Below are 20536 nucleotides of genomic sequence, written 5' to 3'. Positions count from 1 at the left end.
GGGATTTATAGGCCCGTGATCCCAAAAAAGGAGATACAAATATTAATAATATAATAATAATATTAAGTATAAAGCGGAGTTCAGAGGGATGATCAAATCGATCGCTTTGATAAGAAAAGAAATTGGCGTCAATCTCCAATTTAATCACCAATTTTAGTTTTGGTATTCTTTGCGTCCGCACCTCCATTTTATCGGTAATATTGGTCATAATTGGCTATCGAAATCAACGCGCCAAATTTGCGTTTGCGTCCGCACGGGCTGATTTGATCGGACAATTTCATCAGATCGGTGAAAAATTGTCTCGTCTGGGCACGGCTTATTAAGACTGCTGGCTTTTCCTTTTACCTGGTGTTTATAGTAATGTACGTGTTTTTGCAGTGCTCGTGGTGCGAGGCGCTCAAGAAATGCTCCAGCGGCACTGACAGAAACAAACAGGACTGGGTGCTGAGAGGTAAGATAGGGTTCTGTACCCTAGAAGTAGAGTACCCTGGGTAGAGATGCCCTCAATAGTGATTTTGGCCGAATACAGAATATTCGACCTCTCGACCGAAGCGCCGAATATTATTACAAAGTTTGCTAAGATTTAATTTTGTTGCGAAAGCGGCTGTTCATAAATTACTTCATCTATTTTCGTCCCCCCCCCCCCCCCTAAAGTCATCCAAAAATCATGCTGTGAATGACCCCGTTTCCTCCTACGTCATGCTATCATCATCCGATGTCCAGATGACAATCTGACGTAGTTTCCAAAAACCGGCCAAGTGCGAGTCGGACTCGCGCACGGAGGGTTCCGCACCATCAACAAAAAATATGACCAAAACAAGCAAATAAACGGTCACCCATCCAAGTACTGACCCCGCCCGACGTTGCTTAACTTCGGTCAAAAATCACGTTTGTTGTATGGGAGCTTCACTTAAATCTTTATTTTATTCTATTTTTTAGTATTTGTTGTTATAGCGGCAACAGAAATACGTGATCTGTGAAAATTTCAACTGTCTAGCTATCACGGTTCGTGAGATACAGCCTGGTGACAGACGGACGGACGGACAGCGGAGTCTTAGTAATAGGGTCCCGTTTTTACCCTTTGGGTACGGAACCCTAAAAACACCGTTTAAAAAAAACTTAATTCTTTTGGTAAGTGCCGTGCCGTATCATGGCATTTTCATATAAGTAGGCCTTATACTTAGATTATTATAATTATTAACTTTTTTTATTCTTCAATTTTTAAACTTTTTTTTTTCAGCATGCGACAAAACTCAAATAGTGAACGCCAGCCAATGCCCGGCCAGCCCGAGCCCGCCACCCGCCGGCACCGACGTCAGCGGCACCGTGTACGTCACCGACGGCGAGCCGAGCCGGCACGAGGCCGTCATCAACACACAGCCAGGTACACCCCTTTATCCACTTGACCGTCCAACGATAGCATAGTATCCGAAAAAAATATGCTCTTAACCGTCCGCGGGAACCTTACTATCCAAAGGGGTGGAAGAAAGAATTGATTTCAGAGCCATCTAACGGAATATTTCGGCATTATTTACTAATTCTCTTGATGCAACAACGTAGCCTAACTAAATAGTTAGCTCTAAAAAAATATAGATGGCAGTGTACGCTAGGGTTTTGTAGAAAGTTGTGGATGCGCAGCGCGGGGCGTGCGACGCTAAAAAACCCCGGACGGTTGAGAGGAAAACAGTCTCGCGGGCCGGACGGTCAAGTGGTTAAGGAACACTAGTCGATGCCCGGGTTCGAATCCGTCCATCAGTACTGACGTTCACGTCACTGCTGGCGAGTAGTGTTGGGTATTCAAGAAAAAAAATATATGTAGCCATTTTCCACCAAAAGGGGTACTTATTGTCGGTTGTCAATAAGGCGCTATTTCCGCGTAGGCTTCATTTGAAATCAACCTTATCGACAACCGCTTATGTGTGGTTGAAAACGTCACATTTGAATAAGAATCCGTAAGGTGTCATTCTATACAACTTGCTATGTAAACAAAAGTCTAGTAAATTCATATTATTTGCATTGATACAGTATGGGGATATATAGTGTTACAGATCATGTACCTAGCTTGCATGCAAGCGTGCAAATTCATCATTATAATCATAAATTTAAATAAATATGAAGTGACAAATTGATATAATTGAAAAAATAGTATTTTATACAATCGTGATATAATGGAGAGTTTTTCAGTCGAGTACCGTGTTTAGGCAACGAAGCTTGCTGAGTTGCCTAAGTAAGGTACGAGATTGAAAAGCTTGATTATATCACTATTGTATACAATACTTTTTCTACGAGTCAACAAAAAAAAGACTTAAAACTAGTAGAAGAATCATATATGTAGGTAAAAAAACCAAAAGTATACAGCTAAGATGCGCGAGCAGCCGCGATACCTTCATACTCGTACGCGACCCGGCCCCGCGCCCCGCGCCCCCGGCCGGTTGGTCAACGACACCTTCTCGTAACTCATGAGGCCCTGGTACTTGCTCCGCGCTTTCGATTGGTCAATTTCATTACAGTTGACTAAACTGTATCGAAATGAATATTATAGTTGACTAAACTGTATCGAAATGAATATTATAGTTGAGTCCGGGTCCCATAGTGAAAAAAGTATGCGATTTCACTTTGGGATACGAAGCCTTAATTCAAGCATTGCAGTCGACGAGTAGAAAAATTACATAATAGGCATATCACAATACAATTAATAACTAAATATCACTAATTTGAATAGTCAAGTCAAGTCAAAATATACTATATTCATGTAGGCCTAGCAACGAGCACTTATGAATCGTAACTAATATTACTGGTATTCTATAGAATATTGTCGAAAAACGAATAAACCCCGGCCACCGGAAAACAACAATAAAACCAAATATTAATACAGAGCTATCAAACAAACAAAACAAAATAATATTCCCCAAGCCGGCTGGTCCCCGTGGGGATAACGACCAAAACCCTCCAGTTTTTAAATAAAAAATGCATCAACAATAACAACAAGACAATGGAACCATAGAGAAAAAAATACATAGAGTGCTCACTCCATACATCAGTTTTAGTGCCAAAAAGACTATTAGCATCTAGCATCGAGTAGCGGAACTATCAGTACTGCTACTTGACAATAGATGTAGCACCGACCGGAAAGTCTTATGCTGTTGAGATAAGACTTTCCGGTCGGTGCTACATCTATTGTCAAGTAGCAGTACTGATAGTTCCGCTACTCGATGCTAGATGTAGACACTGAAATTAATAGTCTGAACTGATGTATGGAGTGAGCACTCTATGTATTTTTTTCTCTATGATGGAACTAAGAAACTGGAGGAGGCCTTCACCCAGAGAGGGATCCATACAAACAAACAAAACAACTAAGATAAACATAGATAAACTAAAAGAAGGAGTATGGAAGAAAAGGCTATAATATAATTGAAAATTGAAATTGAAATCGTTTATTTCAGGCATATAACCCATAGTGTTAGTACAAATAGTAGTTTATGCAACAGTGATATAATAAGGGTTCTTAAAATTCAAGGGTCGAAGTTACAAAACGAGACGTAGTCGAGTTTTGTAAAAAAAGACCCGAGAATTTTAAGAACCAATTATGAGCTGTTGCATACATTACTTTTTCTATGACAGCTGCAGCAAAAAAAAAAAAAAAAAAAAGGGTTATTATTAAAAAAAAAGAGTTATTATTAAAAAAAAGAGTTATTATTTAAAAAAAATTGAGTTATTATTGAGTTGTTACCTCTTTCAATCAAGATGATCGGAACTTGTATCTTTAAAAAAAATAAAGCAGTTGTATTATACTCATAAGATGACTGCTAGCAGTCATCTTATGAGCCTATAGACAAAGCATTCAAATGACATTGCTTTAGATATCACTGTCAGTCATTTAATTGACACATTTAAGTGCTGGAGTAGAAAAATATACAATTTAACTACCTATATCTATGTTAGTGTACAATATGTAAAAGAATAAATACCTAAAACTACTTAACCCTTAAATGCATAATGATGTATATATGCATCGTATATTTGATGGTCCGTGGCTCAATATGCAGCTATCCAAAATAAATGACAATGAGTGATATCATAAGAAAAACTAATCCGGTTTCCGATTTTTTATATAAATTTACGCAATATTTTAATTTATAAAAATTACATTCGTTTTAAGACGATATGTCAGAAAATTTGAAAAAATTCATAATTTGATGATTTTTAGTATGTGATATTGTATGTGTTTTTGGGTTTAGTAATTATTTTATATTTAAAAACTCTATCATAGGTGTATCACAAATAGTGTACCTTTCTGATGATAGTAGTATTTATCATATATCTCTTACTGAAAATTATATATTTACATAAATATGATTTAGCCTATGCAACTTCTAACACTGATTTCGCAGTGAAAATCGATGTTATATTTTTTTTACCATTTTTTCCATAATCAGCAAACAATTACGTAACACATATATTAATTTCGGACAAACAGAAAAAATCATGCATTTAAGGGTTAATACTATTTATTTTGATGATGCGTTGGGTTCGTGCAACTGATTCCAACGCCTCATCAGTGGGCAGTCTACTCTGTCGACAAATGCGCTTAGGAGACTGTTGGTGCTGCCCTGCACTCTATGCAATAGGGATGCCGCTCTTTTACGCATAATAGCGTAAGTCATCCGTACGGGCATCGGCGGACATCCCCGACGCACTGCAGTACCGAGGCAGACCCATCAGCATCCTAAACGCATTATTATACTGGATCAACCAAATCTTGTCAGTAGTAAAAGGCGGCAAATTTGAAAAATCGCGGGTTAGCAACACTGTGTTCGAATAATTCCAAAATCGCGTGTCATCTGTGTGTTATCTGTGGAATGTGGATCGTGAATGACAGCCATCATCTTATTGTTTACATTCTGAATCGTTTCTATTTCAAGAGAAATTTCTGCTGTCACCATTAAATACCAAGATTATGCATGACCTCAAGCAAAGCTAAGGTGCCTACAATGTACAATCATGCTCGTTGACGGTAAACATTACTAAAATTTGAGGTTATGATAATTCATTCGAACTGACGTATGAAGGGCGGAAAAATAAACACGTTATGGTTCGATGTACATTGCTGCTTTTCTTAGCGCAATTCTGCTCATTGGGTGTTACATGGTGTTACCCTACTTTAATTTGCAGTACATTGCTACTGACAATATTTGCTTGACGCACTATATATTGCACGCGCAGGGCATTATACGATCGCTGCGTGAAGCTGGTCCACAGGCTGCAAGCATAAAAGGACTGACAATAAGCTTTAAAAAGTGTAACCTTTACGTCACTGCTACACTTTGCAAACCTGCGCACCAGCATATTGCATCTAACCGTCAATGCCCTTGACAAATAATGCAAATAATATAATATATAGAATGTCCGTTTGTCCGAACAGAAGTGGTCCCGTCCGGGCAGGCGGTTAAGGCGCCGGTGCCGGCGCCGCACGCGGGCGGGTCGCCTGTGGGCGCGGCCGTCTCCGCCATCGCCGCCGTAGCCCTGGTGGCCGCGCTGGCGGCCTGGCTCCTCTACGCCTTTAAGAACCCGCACACCAGGAGCGGGCAGCTGCTCATCAAGGTACGTCACTATTATTATTGTTTTTATTGTATTCAGGTAATTACAACACATTAAGGTAAACGTACTAGTGCTCGACATGCTAACGCCCAATAGATGGCAATGGCACCCCGCTGTCACTTCTATTGACAATCTAAGTTTCAAGATGACATGTACTAGTACCGCGTCGAGCACCAGTACGTTTACCTTATCTAAACTTAATTACAAAAGTATCGTTATACCAGTAAAGTTTGTCTCGATACTACGCGATAGATTTTATATAACTTTTTTTTTAACAAAAGAAACTACTTAATAACTTGCTGAATTTCATTTATCTATCATACGGATCTCTTTCGAAGAGCGGAAGAAAGTCCCGGCATTTTTGCCACGGCTCATGGGAGCCTGGGGTCCGCTTGGCAACTAATCCCAGTAATTGGCGTGGGCACTAGTTTTACGAAAGCGACTGCCATCTGACCTTCCAACCCAGAGGGTAAACTATAGGCCCGTATTGGGATTAGTCCGGTTTCCTCACGATGTTTTCCTTCACCGAAAAGCGACTGGTAAATATCAAAATGATATTTCGTACATAAGTTCCGAAAAACTCATTGGTACGAGCCGGGGTTCGAACCCGCGACCTCCGGACTGCAAGTCGCACGCTACCGCTAGGCCACCAGCGCTTCCTTTCGAAGAGCGGAAGCTAATGCTAATTATATTATTCGCTATAGCAGGCGTAGTTCACTCCGCGATTTCATCGCGTCGCTACAAGTACATGCGGCCCGCACCAATTTTGGTGTCTAGCCATAGTAGTAGCCGCGCACCGCTACAGAACGAACGCCTGCTCGCGCTTGCGCCACCTAGCGGTCATATTTGTCGTAATAGACGCGTTTTGTTAGAGGGTGTAGCCGGATATGTCAGTAGCAATGTAAAGCAAACTAAAGTATGGTATCCCTAGGAAACAAACAAAAAGCAGCAGTGTACATCGAACAACGATGAAATGTAAACAAAACAGTTCCACATATAAGATATGAATGACACGCGATTTTCGAACAATTCAAACGTAGTGTTGCTAACCCGCGATTTTTCAAATTTTCTACTGACTGACAAGATTTCCTTGAGCAAGTATGCATGGCGTAAAATAATTTATTTTGAATACAGTATAATACCCTATTATACTAAAGTTCACTTTTTGTTTTCAGTACCGACCATCCCAATGGAGCTGGCGACGGGGCGAGGCGCGCTACACCGCCGCAACCATACATATGTAAACAACCTTTCCAAATTACCGTCCTGAGAGGCAGCCCTGGCCGAAAGGTACCTTAGGCCCTGGAGTATGTTTGCTAAACTAAATTGAGCCTTATCGCCGAGCAAGACAGGTCAGACTAGAGAAATTGGCCCTAAGGAGAGGATCAAAACATGCGTAATTTTCCAATGTTTATGGTAAATTGCTCGCAATTTTAGAATTTGAATTTTCAGTGTAACCTCCACCTGTCCTGGCTTTTTATTCATAACTTGCTAAAAATGGAGTATGTCCTTTAAAAATCACACTGGGCAAGACGAGGACTAGACACCGTAAAAGTGATATTTTGTAAATACCGTCCGTATGTAGATTTTACCGAAACCCAAAAATTATTCAAACCCGTAAAGCAAAACACATTTCAATTTGATTGTGACACGACCAACCGAAAGGTACCTCCGGCGTTGTGAATGCGATTTTGCAATTTTAAAACACACATATGTAGGTACAGTCGACAACAATATTGTTAAGGCATAAAGCATTGAGAATGCCGGTATTATTTTTTGTATTTACGAATCTTGTTCATAAGACTAGTGCCTTAAATTTTGGACCACTACATCCTATATCTACATTATCCATCCTATATCTATGTATAAAATACACTTTCCAAACTATTATGTATACATGGTAGCTTGATACTGTATTTTCATAAAATTGTACTAAGATATATACTTGGTCAACCAGATCTTGACAGTAGAAAAAGGCGGCAAATTTGAAAAACGTAGGCGCGAAGGGATATCGTCCCATGGAAAATTTGAATTTCGCGCCTTTTTTTACTGACAAAGATTTGGTTGACCAGCTATAGTTCGTTTTTTTTTAGCATTAGAAAAAAGGTAAACAGTCTTTTTATTGAAAAACCAGTGAAAAACACTTGAAAAATAAGTCACGGCAAATATGTAACAATTATGAATCATATACGATTATTTTTCTGTTGATAAGTAATAGTTACTGATTTTTTAAAAGCGTTTTTCGATTAAAAGACACGTCAAGATCGCGTAGTATTTATCTAGTGCTAAAAAAAACTAACTATAGAATACGCCACTGGCACTAAGCTTCGATGTAACATTAAGCTTTGGATTCCTCCGAAAACGGTGCCGTAATATGACGGCCGTCATATAGCGGCCGCAAAAGACGGCCGTCTTTACGGTGGCGACATGTGGAAAGTACCACGGCGTCATAACACACCGTCAGCCACCAAAGTCAAAGCGGCAAATTTGAAAAATGTAGGCGCGAAGGGATAATGTCCCATAGAACATTTGAATTTCGCGCCTTTTTCTACTGACAAGATTTGCTTGACCGTCTATAATTTACTTGGAGGATGAAATATCATCAGAAGAGGAAAATAATCGTAGTACGGAATCATTTATTCAAATCTCGTGTCATTTATTCAAAATGGCGTCACCGCTATCTAATAAAACGTTCACGAAACTATCGACACCGTCATGACCACAGACATGTCATTGTCATCGCTTACGCTTGACAGACAGCTGAAGTGTGCGAAAGGGAAGTTATCACGTATATGAACATCCCATGAGTGCGAAAAAGTCAGACTACCAATGAGAAAACGTGACCACTTTTGAGTTTGATGACGGCCGCAGACGGCCAAGAGCGTATCACGGTCATTTTCAAATTGAAAAATATACACGGATTAGGACGAAAAGTATTAGATAATGTAATTCATTAAGATGGTGTCTTGTAGTGTGCCGAATTGCAGTGTCACAGGGCCAAATAATGCAAGCAAATATTCATTTCACAGGTGATTATGATATTCCGAGCGAAATTTTCTTAACGATATTTTCAAATCAAAATCAAAAATGTCTTTATTGCAAGATTATGGTACATTTACCTACCATTTGTCTAATTAACAGCATAAAAAGTGTGAGAAGCCGGTTTATACAGTTCAATATTAGTTTTTCTTTCATTGTGTGCTAATATTTTATCATATTAGTCAATAATTTCGAATATTTTGTGTAAAAACATAAACCGTAGTTTACGCTAGACATGACAGACACGCTAGGCTTGACAAAATATTCATATGACAGTTTTGATAACTCGTCGGTTAACACACATTGATAACACATCTTCAAGATATTAACCTTTATAACCGCCTTCAAATAATAACGATGCGATTGTTGTACCTTTTTGAAGGTGCACATGTTTGGCGGTAAATTTAAACTGTGGAGGGGGCTTTTAAGTTAGACTAGACCAAGATAAGTCTGTAATGACTTTGAATATTTTGATAGCACACGCAGGACAGGTGTTATTTATTAAACCCTTTGAAAAGTAGTCGATAAAGCAATCAAACACCGATAGATTATTAATATGTTGTAACATGACATCACTATTTTTGATCTCACATAGACAACTTACACACACACTTGCATTTCATTTTTGGTCGCACTTTTGAAGATTGACAGTTGTTCTTTTACATACTATTTCTATGGCCATGACGGCCGTCATCTTACGTTACGTTGACAGTCAACGTAACGTAACGCCGTCTAGGAAACCGCGCCATCTTGTTTACATAGACAACGTTCTAGTGACGTCATTCAACGCTATATAGCGGCCGTCATATTACGGCACCGTTTTCGGAGGAATCTAAAGCTTTACGATATTATGCATAAATTATATTTGAGCGAAGTATCCATTATATTCTACACAATATTGTCAATGGAAAAATGTGTATAGTAATTTCTGACTCGAAAAGATTTTTGATATTAATAGCAACAGTGCCTTAAATCGCGTGTTAATGAAAAATATACAGTAACATTTGAAATCTAGTGCCTAATATGTATTTTTGACAAGGGTTTTCAAACCAAACGCCATTTGTAACAATTATTAAATATTATAGAAAATTTGGAAAATTATTATTAAACTTTTTCTAAGACATCTTTAAAATTATGCGGCAATTTATATACGTCTTAAAATACTTCTTCATTTAATTTCAACTATTTTAAATATAATTATTATAAAAATATAACTTATTTAATTTGTTTCCAGTAAATATTATCAACTTAAATCGTCCGTCCCTTTTAAACTTATGGGTACAGAAAGAGACGTACAGATTATATTGAACTTAAGCGCGTGTAGTATGTTAACGTAATATAAATATTTTTATTATTATTTTATTTTATTGTATGTGCATTGTGCAGCTATATTGTAAAAATTATATAAAAATTGTACAAATTTATTTTATCCGAAAAGAACATTCCTTATTTCTGTTATAAACGATTTATATACCGTAATTTTGTTGACAGTTCTTATGTAAAAATATCAAATATTTTTTTTTTGACAAAATTATATTCATGAAAATAAAATTTGAAGATGGAGATTATGGAGAAATATATACTATTTAATGATATTTTTCTACACTACTTGCACTGCACTTAAATCATAAGTTTTTTTTTATATAAATCAGAGACTTATAAATCATAAAGACGTAAATATTTGCATGTACGGCGCCATCTAACGAGCCAATGATGCAAGATTAGCAGTCTATACTTTATTTGTCTCTGGTGTAAATTGCAATTGTATGTTACTAATATATTTAGGGGTGCAATATTTGATAAATTAGATCGATTTTAATAGACATATATTTACGGTCAAATCTGCCCAAATGTAACTGGTTAAAATTAGTTTTAGACATTCTAAAATATATATCTATAGCATTATGGTACTAGGTCGATATGATTGTCCCCATATTTTTTACATGAAAATTCACTGAAAACACCGATTTTTCACATAAATTTAGAATAAGGATTCAATGTATTTACATTTACAGCGGAGAGTATGCTTTTTGTTTTTTTTTTTAAATTGCTAGTAGCAAAGAGAATTGATTGTAATAGAGAGGTAAAGTCTAAACCGTGCCTCCTTAGTTAGACATTCAAAACAGTTGGCGCTGTACTGCGCCATATGTTTTGCGGTCAATGAATAGGGAATATTACGCGAAAGTCTACGTAGGGGGCGCCATCCAACAACAAGTAAACAATCTAAGGGTCTACCGCAAACGAGAGAATCGACAGTTTGTTATCTAACCTCTCTATCACTCTTGCATATTCGAGCGATAAAGAGGCAGATAGCTGTGTTTCTATTTCGCGTTTTCCGGTAGGCCCTTTGTAAGCAAACCGCCTTGATGTATCAATATCATATTTGATTGTCTGTGAAAACGTGTCAAAAAACAGTTTAAGGTTAGTTACTCTATCGTATACTTAAGTCACTAGTGGTGCACTCTGGCGGCAAAACATTGCAGTAATATTCCCTATTGTCAGATGTCAACTTTTGACGATTAGAGTTACAGCAAAATGTATGGAGCTGTACAGCGCCATCTAGCTGGTTTACCTGTCAAATTGGAAGGACGAAATTTTCTTAGTTTTTTACGCATCTTACTCAATGTATCTTTGCTAGTAGTTTTCGCTATTTATTTAATTTTTTCGTTGTCTGGCCAATCAACTTTTTCTTATCATTGTGTTATATTAGAATTAATTATATTTAATATTATTTTATTTTATAGAAGTTGCATGTTATGTTCCCAAATACTTATTTTCTTATGCTTATGGTTGGCGTTAATTTTGGCATAGTTTTAAACATTTATTCGAAGAAACTGAATTAAGAATTGGGCATAGACATTTTATATGTTCAACTCGTTTGCGTCTTTCCTGTAGACAGCGGGAAGTTAAGGCAATCTAAAGCTAATTGCTACGCAATCGGGATGATTTTTTTTGTACTTTAGACTCAAAAAATAAAAACGATAATATTTTATATGTGCCCGAGTCGTTGACTGTTATGTATTGTCCACAGAAGTGACCTTATTTTTCCGAAATATGTTTCATCGATATATAAAGTTGTTTGACCCACCAGTTATTTAATATATATATATATAATATAATATGCAGCTTTTCAAACTTGTATTTAATATAATGCCTGTGAGATTGTCAAAATGTGTATAAGTAGATATCAGTTAAAATATCGATCTAAATTAAAAAAAAATAAGTTATGATTAGAATTGTAATATGCATGATAATATCGATTTCCAGAAGAGTAATAATTGCACTAATGTATAAAAAAATCACGCCAATTTTAAGGCGAGGTACGTCCAGATCGACTTTCTAACTATTAACCCTGTAACCGCCAGAGTCTGATATATAAGACATTACATATCCAGCTCATTTCGCCACAGTCTGATAAATAAGACAAAGATCTAATTTGGTTTTTACAGCACATTTATAACTCCCGTAACTTTGCCAGCCTTACTCTGCGTGGTACAATTACTGTCGGTGGCGACACGAGCACGCTCGATCAAAAATTACTGGCGGTTAAAAGGTTAAACTAACATAATTATTTTCCATCGTATTTTCACGGAAACGTATTTACGTCTTGCTATTTCGGTCAGTCTCGGTACAAAAAGTACTGAGGCTGACTGAAGTAGCATGACAAATACGAACGGTTCCGAGAAAATACGATGGAAAACAATTATGCACTACATCTGTACTTAGTCTGCTGAAATCGGAATTCCTTTCGAACGTCTATTCAAGGCTGTAACTTATAACGCCACGCCTATTATAAATATTGCGCCGAAATAAACCTTATTCGAATGCATGAAGGTTAATATTAAAATGCAACCGAGCGTGGCTGTAGCCGTCTTTGGCTGTCTTTTAACCTTTTGACCGCCAAAGACGTCATCTGACGCCATAGAAGGTAGCATCCTATAGAAGTGGTCTACGCGTGCCTCCGTGAGGGACAAAACATACGCAATGCGATGCTATGATTGGTCGAATTTATTTGTTATGGTGGGCAACAAATCAATTCGACCAATCATCCATACTAATTTACGGTGGAGAATAAAAAAAAGTGAGACTGTGACAAGGACAAACAATAATAGCGCTTTCGCTGCTACTCCTACTGAAAGATACATAAGACTATCCCGTTCTGTCAGTTATCCCCACCACTCATGCCCAATCCAGTTTAATACTAGATTCATGTCTGACGCGCTCAGCCACAGACCAATATCAACCTTCGTGCATTCCGACAAGGTTCAGGTTCACGATTACGCGCCGCGCACGATAGGCGTGTCGTATACTCGCCATCAGATATATCGGAGCGGCCAAGGCGCTCACAAATATCTGAGCACGCCTCTATTGTCAGGGCGTTAGAGTGCGTGTTCAGATATTGTGAACACCTTGGCCGCTCCGATATATCTGGTGGCGACTGTACAAAGGGCACATAGCCAATACATCTAAAAACTTTATCTTCATCCACGATTAATTTTGGAACTACTGCCTAAGGGTTATAGAGTTGATAATTGAATACACGTGTAATATGAGTTCAGTAGGGCTAAGATGGCTGGCCCTTTATCATTTGTCACCATGCCTGTCACGTTCTAACAGATATGTAACTGCGAAAGTGACGCATGGCGTGACAGGTGATAAAAATGCGACCATGATACCTCTGCAGAACTCAACGGACACGGTATATGTGATGCGTGATGGTATCATGAGATCTTTTTAATGTATACTTAAATTTTAGTTTAACTTAGAATAATAATGTATAGAGCGGCATTTCTGTATTTGATACAGTCACATATAATTGGACTAATAGACTTGCGAAACGTTTAATAAGGTAAACGTACTGGTGCTCGACGCCGTCCCAGTACATGTCATCTTGAAACTTAAGTCATTGTCAATAGAGGTGACAACAGGGTGCCATCTATTGGGCATTAGCGTGTCGAGCACTAGTACGTTTAGGTACATCGGATGTAGTGCATAATTATTTTCCATCGTATTTTCACGGAAATGTACGAACGTGTCTTGCTATTTCAGTCAGTCTCGGTACAAAAAGTACTGAGGTTGACTGAAGTAGCATGACAACGACGAACGAACCATTATGCACTACATCTGTACATGTACAAGCGAATAATGTACGTATGTTAGTTCGTTTATAAGTGACATAGTCCAGTGTGACACTATTCAGAGGTATTAAGAAATCATTTTCATAATAGTTAACACTCTGTTAGTTTGCTTTCAATATTTCTAACAAATTAAAAAAAGAAGTTGTACTAACCTCCCAAGGCCCAAGGTCCTACCTACAGTACCTATTCAGTTCGATGTCATTTCAACCATGTTCTATTGGAACAGAGTCGCTTATGCTTTGTTTCGTTCAATTTTCAAACAACGCAAAATCAACTCTATTTTCGACGATTTAGGTACAAATTTCAGTAGCAAATTTTGAGTGTTTCGTTTGTATGGATGGGCTCAGGAGGATAGATAAAACCTCTGAATGGTGTCGAATTTAGTTATTGAAAACAGTTCACCTAAAGATATGATTAAGTTAATAATCCACACAGTGCCTTATGGGTTCCGGCAGAGCGTTTCACACTTTTTTTAATAGATACAGGTTTTTATATTTAAAATACCTTACCGTAAGATGTACATCATGTCATGATTTATTTTTGTAAACATGCTTAATTGAAGTTTATATACCTAATCAATCATTAATCAATATAAGCAGTAGGTATCACATGTTTAATCATTGGCAGCAAATATTGATCATAAAATATAATTAAACAATTTACATTACATCAATTTTCCATCAGGAAATTAAATCTAAAAAAACTGTTTAATATTATACAGAATAAATAAGAAATACCAATAAGCAGCTAAATGTGGGCGAAGTGTTTCCAAATGCTATTATTCTCTTAACAGTAAAATTGTGTCCAGATTATTTTGAACATATCGCCCGCTCAGTTACTTCTGCTGCTGGCATCTCTGGTTGAATCTCTGCAGAATCTCTGAGGAATACCATCTCGAAATAAAATATTAAAAACTATCGAATTTATACACATATGTAATACGCACATAATAGTCATAAGTTTTGATTAATTTATCAATCAATAGTATTACCATCCATATATTCTCTACGTAATTTGAAAGTATAAACTGTTTGTTTCTAAAATAAATAAAGACAATACATTATCGACTAATACCATGGACTAATAAAACATAGAAGACTGTCAATTTCTACTAAATCGCGTTCCTTCAATATTCAGGCCGCCAGATGGCGTCACTTAGCTGTAAAAATAACTCCCTCTTTTCAATAGATGGCGCTGTATGTTGAAGGGATTTTGTTCAGATATTGTCCGTCCATACAGTAATTTTAATAACTGTTTGAAACGTATACTCTCCTAACGCTCTGCGGAACTCGGTACGTTTGTGTACTTAGTACAGTCAGCATCAAAACTAGAGGATCAGACTGCGTCAAATGTATCTATTCTCTAATAACTTAACAAACAGGGATATTGTCTTTTTAACCTCGTGCCGCCCAATGTACATTAGGATGTACACTCAGTTTCGATCGAATGTCAACCCTTATTAATAACAAGGTAGCATTTCATTAGTAGAGCGTTTTCTAAATTACATTTTATTCATGTCTTCAAAATATTGACTTGGGCTCATTTTACTCAAAATCATTTGTGCATTCACTCATACATGAAAAAATGTGTCCCAAAATTTTGTATGAACAAATATTTTTCCCATGCAAATAAAAAACTTTTCATACAAAAATGTGACTATCTGCGGGCTCAGCACGGTTCCATTTTTATCGACTATCACTATGCCCGTCACTTTCGCACTTACATACTTGTTAGAACGTGACAGGCATGGTGATAAACGATAAAAATGCGACCGTGCTACTAGGGCTGTAAAGGAAATCTTGGGACACATTTTTTCGTGTATGAGGCGTGAATGTACAAATGATTCTGAGTAAAATGAGCCCAAGAAGTCAATATTTAGAAGACATGAATGAAATGTAATTTTTTTTTTGGAAAACGCTCAGTCGCGTAACATGTTCGAACAAATGAAATTCAGCCCAATTGAAAATACAACAAGATTCAAACTTCCTTGGCTATAATTTTGTATGGTGGGAAGCACGGGGCTATATGTAGAAGTAGAACTATCATACTAATAGATACTTGCGAACTGTAGTAATGTATCTGTATTCTGTAGTTGGAAAAGTATTCCTCGTTGTCAGATACTTTTGGCTGGTTTGATCCGCTACTATTGATGCTGACTGTACACTACGACCAATATTCGTGAGCCAATGCCTACTGTACTTATTGTAAATCTATCACTTGATATATGTACATACACCGCGGACGCGCGAAATTGCATTTTCATACAAGCGTTGTCCTAATTTTCCTCTCTGGATATTAACTTTATTAAAATAACTTTATTAGAAAAATATTGACACAGTTTGTTGAACATCAACCACAGATACTTATGCCCCTGTATTAGTTTTTTTCGAATTTTTAATGATTATAATACTTAGGAGCATTTAAAAATTTGTATGACATCTGTTTTTCGCTCTAAGTTTTACACTAAACAAAAAAATCGAAAAAAGTCAAAGACATGGACATAGCCATGGTTAATACAATACAATATCCAGAAAGGAAAATGAGGTCTACATTTGTATGGAAAAGCGGCCGCAGTGTATTATCCTCTCCTCTTAATCTGTCAGCTCCCACGGCTCATATATGAGCTAGAACGCTTATGGTGACGTCATATCGTGGGATTCGACAGGTTAATTACCTTAGCGCTTTCTAACTAGGTAACTGAGTTTTGGAACTAAAACTAGATATTATACTATATTTTTCCTTACATAACATACTTAATCAGCTGAACAGCCAACTCTTCAACCAGTCCGTGGCTGACCATAATTACTTCTTACCAACCGCCTCAGTTAAACGGTGGACTTATATTGAATTTCTAATAGGGTAAGGTGGGGTCGGAAGAGCTGCGGGGCAAGTGGTAGCGATTTATGTTGTGACTTTTGCCCTTGCTATACATGTGTTTTTTCATCCCTATTTCTGCAAATTATGTTTTAGTTTCAACAAATATGATTTTGACTTTATTTCTCACCTTGTACACTGAACAGATATACTATATTATTTGAAATAAAGTAAGCATTTTTCTTAATTCTATATGAATATAATTTTTTTTTTTCTATAGTTGGTTTGCAGTAGGCGTTGTATCTTGCATTGGACTAGCATAAGGTTATTTTATGGTTATAAATATGGATATTAGAGTGATATTACGTGTATAAAAATATAACATTATCATTACGTTACTTAAATATATTATATCATATTTTTCAAAATTTCATTATACATACTGGTGTCTATCATTTACTTTACACCAAAGAACTGAAAAGGTTTTACTGATAACATTGGCTCATTATTATATGTTTGTTAATTTAAATGTAATTTTATCGATCAGATTTATTTTTAGGGTCCACTTATACGATATCCTTGAAATAAATTGTGCTGTTGAGATTTTTTTTGTTTTTCTTTTAGCCCTTTCCTTAACCTTTTAACCGCCGTAGACTGATGTATATGACATACAAAAGGGCTCATTTCGCCGCGGTCTGATAAGACAAAACTTTGTGTAACTTCGTACCCCCGGCGACACGAGCACGCTCCATGAAAAATTATATGGCGGTTAAAAGGTAATAGCAGTAGTCAAAATACTTTTCACCACACCAGCTGATAAATGCTCTCTTGATTGTTCAAATACTGATGAGAAAGCTGCATTTTATCCACATGTGTGGCAAAGTAATCTGATGCAAATTTTGAGTAAAGTGTCATTCTATAGAAATTACTAACTATGTAAACAAACCGCCATATTGAAGTTGTCTCTGAATGTTAATTTACTACTTTTACTAAAGTGTCATTCAATAGAACTTGCTAAATGTAAACAAAAGTTACTAGTAAATTGACATTCAGTGTCAATTTTAGTATGGCGGTTTGTTTACGTAGTTCTATTCTAAGTTCTATTGAATGACAGTTTAGTTTTACATGGTTTTACTTGGTAACTCCAAGTACCATAGAATGACACTAAAGTCTATTTTTTTATTCGGTAGACTAAAATGACATTTCATAGTATGAGCATTGAGCATCATGTGTCATTTTAGTCTACCGAATAAAAAAATAGACTTTAGCATCCTTATGTTAGCTGGTAGGATTGACTTTGTAGTGATGATTAAATTGATAAATATTTAATAAGGTTCATTTTTATCTGATTTGGTTTCATTTGTCTGTTCACAGTCAGTATTTTCCTCGCGTTGGTGTTGTGTCTCGGAGGCAAAATTTCAGAGTTAAAAGTCGTGATACTTACTCGTGATGTAGGTACACAACTTTAAATCAAATGTAAAAGTAAAGGCGTGTCCAGACGAGGACGATTTTTCGCCAATCTGGTGAAATTGCCCGATCAAATTGGGACGTGCGGACGCAAACGCCAATTTGGTTCGCTGATTTCAATCGCCGATTATGACCAATATTACCGATAAAATGGAGGTGCTGACGCAAGAACACGAATTTGTGCCTCCAGTATTCGCCTTTGGGGGCACTTTTTTAATTTAGAACGCTCCAATAAAACTGAAACTGGCGATTAAATTGGAGATCGACGCCAATTTCTTTTCTGATCAAATCGGTTGATTTGATCATCCCGTTTGGACTCCACTTAATAATTTGAGGCCAAAATCGCTTCCGCACCCGCTCGCACCGTGCGCGTGCGCGGCGCAGACAAAGCGGTCCCGCGCGACTTTCTAGCGCGTTCTAGATACTAATTTATGATCTAACGCGCATTATGTCACTTGCCAATGCTTCTTGCCCATTGGGATTGTTTTGTCTTTAAGTAATGGTTAATTTGTATCGATCAGAGTTAAAGTAGTAGTGCATTCGACGGTCCACGGCGGACGGCGTAGCTTAGTCACAGAATAAATAATAGTACTTACTAGGTACATAAGATTCACTCTCTAACAAAACGCGTCTGTTACGATTAGGAGAGATATGACCGCTAGGTGGTGCAAGCGCGTGGCTTATAGCTATCCACCAAAATTGGTGCGGGACGGATGTACTTTTAGGTACTTGTTGCGACGCGGCGAAATCGCGGAGTGAGCCACGCCTGGTTTAGTCGGTAGCATTATAAACTAATCTACTAGTAGATTAGTCCACTGCCACCTGTGACGATTTATGACGAATTGACGATTGATGATCACTAAAAAAATCCTAAGAATAATAGGTGGGTACCTACCTAATACTGTCGACTACCATGACATCGTACACAGTCTATAAAAAGAGTACCTCTAACAGCGGAGACATACTACTTCTTTTCATTTACTTTGACCACATACGATTGAAATAGTTTAGTCCAATTGACAAGACCCAGCAAAAAGATAAACAATAAAAATTCTTCTGTAAATACTTAAATGTTTTACGAGCAAAGTTGTTGTTGAGCAAGGGAAAGATTCCAAAATCGGAATTTTGAGCGTTGCGAGGGTTTCAAGGTACGAGGGTTAAACAAACTTTGCTCCAGAGTGAAACACAAAAATGTTCTGCACCACACCAACGCGTGAACAGTCTGTTCGGAAATAGTAGAGTCGTGGAGACCATCGTGAGGAAACCGGACTAATCCCAGTAAGGCCTAGTTTGCCCTCTCGGTTGGAAGGTTAGATGGTACTCGCTTTCGTAAAAACTAGCGCCTACGCCAATTCAATTCGTTGTCAACTGGACCCTAGGCTCCCATGGGCCGTAGCAAAAATGCCGGGACAAAGCGAGAAAGATGATGATGAATGTTTTTCATAGAATTATTTGTGAAGATCACAGACTTGTAATTGTCGCTCGCGCTGAAGATAAACTAAAATATAAATAGTTTGTCAAAGTCAAAGTCATAGTTTGTAAAAATACGTTGTCATTAGTGAGTTACGAATACTAACATAGTTTTTAGGTTTTAGTTTGTATATAATACTAACAAAATGGATCTTGTTGTCTAAATAAATAAACATTTATTATTATTATTATTTAAAGGACTGTCTCATTTCAAACATAGACAGAGAGAATCATACTATCTTTGTCTTACACTAATACTAGCACCCAAAAGAAAAGGATGAATATAGTTTTTTTTGTTCCTATTTACTGACAATTTGGTTTGACTAGATTTATATCGACCGGGATATATGAACCGTGATTACCTTTTGTATTGTTTTCGAGTTCCCGATATTTAGACATAGTTACATGCATCTTGTTGACAGGTAACTGAAGATAGCGGGTGGGCACGAATGAGGGTAGACCGAGCGCGGCGCGGTCTACACAACTTTGACACCCACCCGCTATTCGCTAGGTGCAGGACTTGTGCTGCCGTCATTTTGGCGGACTTTCTACGTTAAATCTTATGGAGTAAAATTAGTTCAAGCGGCTGCCGCTAGTACTAATGGCGGACATTCCATAAGATTACCTGTGTTTGTGACGATCAGCGCCACTTCCCCCTCCACCGACTTCGCACCTTGCCAATTCTCACCTTTTAGTCATCGCCTTTTAGGCATCGTGAAACCCGACGTGCAGTTGAGTGTCTAGTGTAGAACGGACTTGATCTGCCCACCTTCTTGGGGTACGGCCTCTAGGTCTTTTGCCATCAACCTTGTCAGTAACTATGAGTTGTTCTAGATTATGCCCTTCTTTCCTGGCTATGTGCGAAATATCATTTTGATATTTACCGTCGCCTTTCGGTTAAGGAAACCATCGTGACGAAACGTGACTAATCCCAGTAAGGCCTAGTTTACCCTCTCGGTTAGAAGGTCAGATGGTGGTCGCTTTCGTAAAAACTAGTGCCTACGCCAATT

The 20536-nt window shown here is 37.5% G+C and overlaps 1 protein-coding gene across 1 annotated transcript in view; it reads left to right on the top strand.

Annotated features, from left to right (window-relative positions):
• Window positions 1-6936, top strand: part of LOC134660958 (plexin domain-containing protein 2) — a 47369-nt gene extending 40433 nt beyond the window's left edge. The window contains exons 9-12 of the mRNA XM_063516847.1: window positions 379-451; window positions 1241-1384; window positions 5423-5601; window positions 6774-6936. Of these exons, the coding sequence (XP_063372917.1) occupies window positions 379-451; window positions 1241-1384; window positions 5423-5601; window positions 6774-6842 (465 nt within the window). The 3' untranslated portion in view covers window positions 6843-6936. The remainder of the gene's footprint in view (window positions 1-378; window positions 452-1240; window positions 1385-5422; window positions 5602-6773) is intronic.
• The last annotated feature ends 13600 nt before the right edge of the window (window positions 6937-20536 follow it).

Source organism: Cydia amplana, chromosome Z (genome assembly GCF_948474715.1).
Source record: "Cydia amplana chromosome Z, ilCydAmpl1.1, whole genome shotgun sequence".
Classification (NCBI taxonomy): domain Eukaryota; kingdom Metazoa; phylum Arthropoda; class Insecta; order Lepidoptera; family Tortricidae; genus Cydia; species Cydia amplana.
The sequence above is the reverse complement of the archived record's forward strand: the minus strand, read 5'-3'. Positions and strand labels throughout refer to the sequence as shown.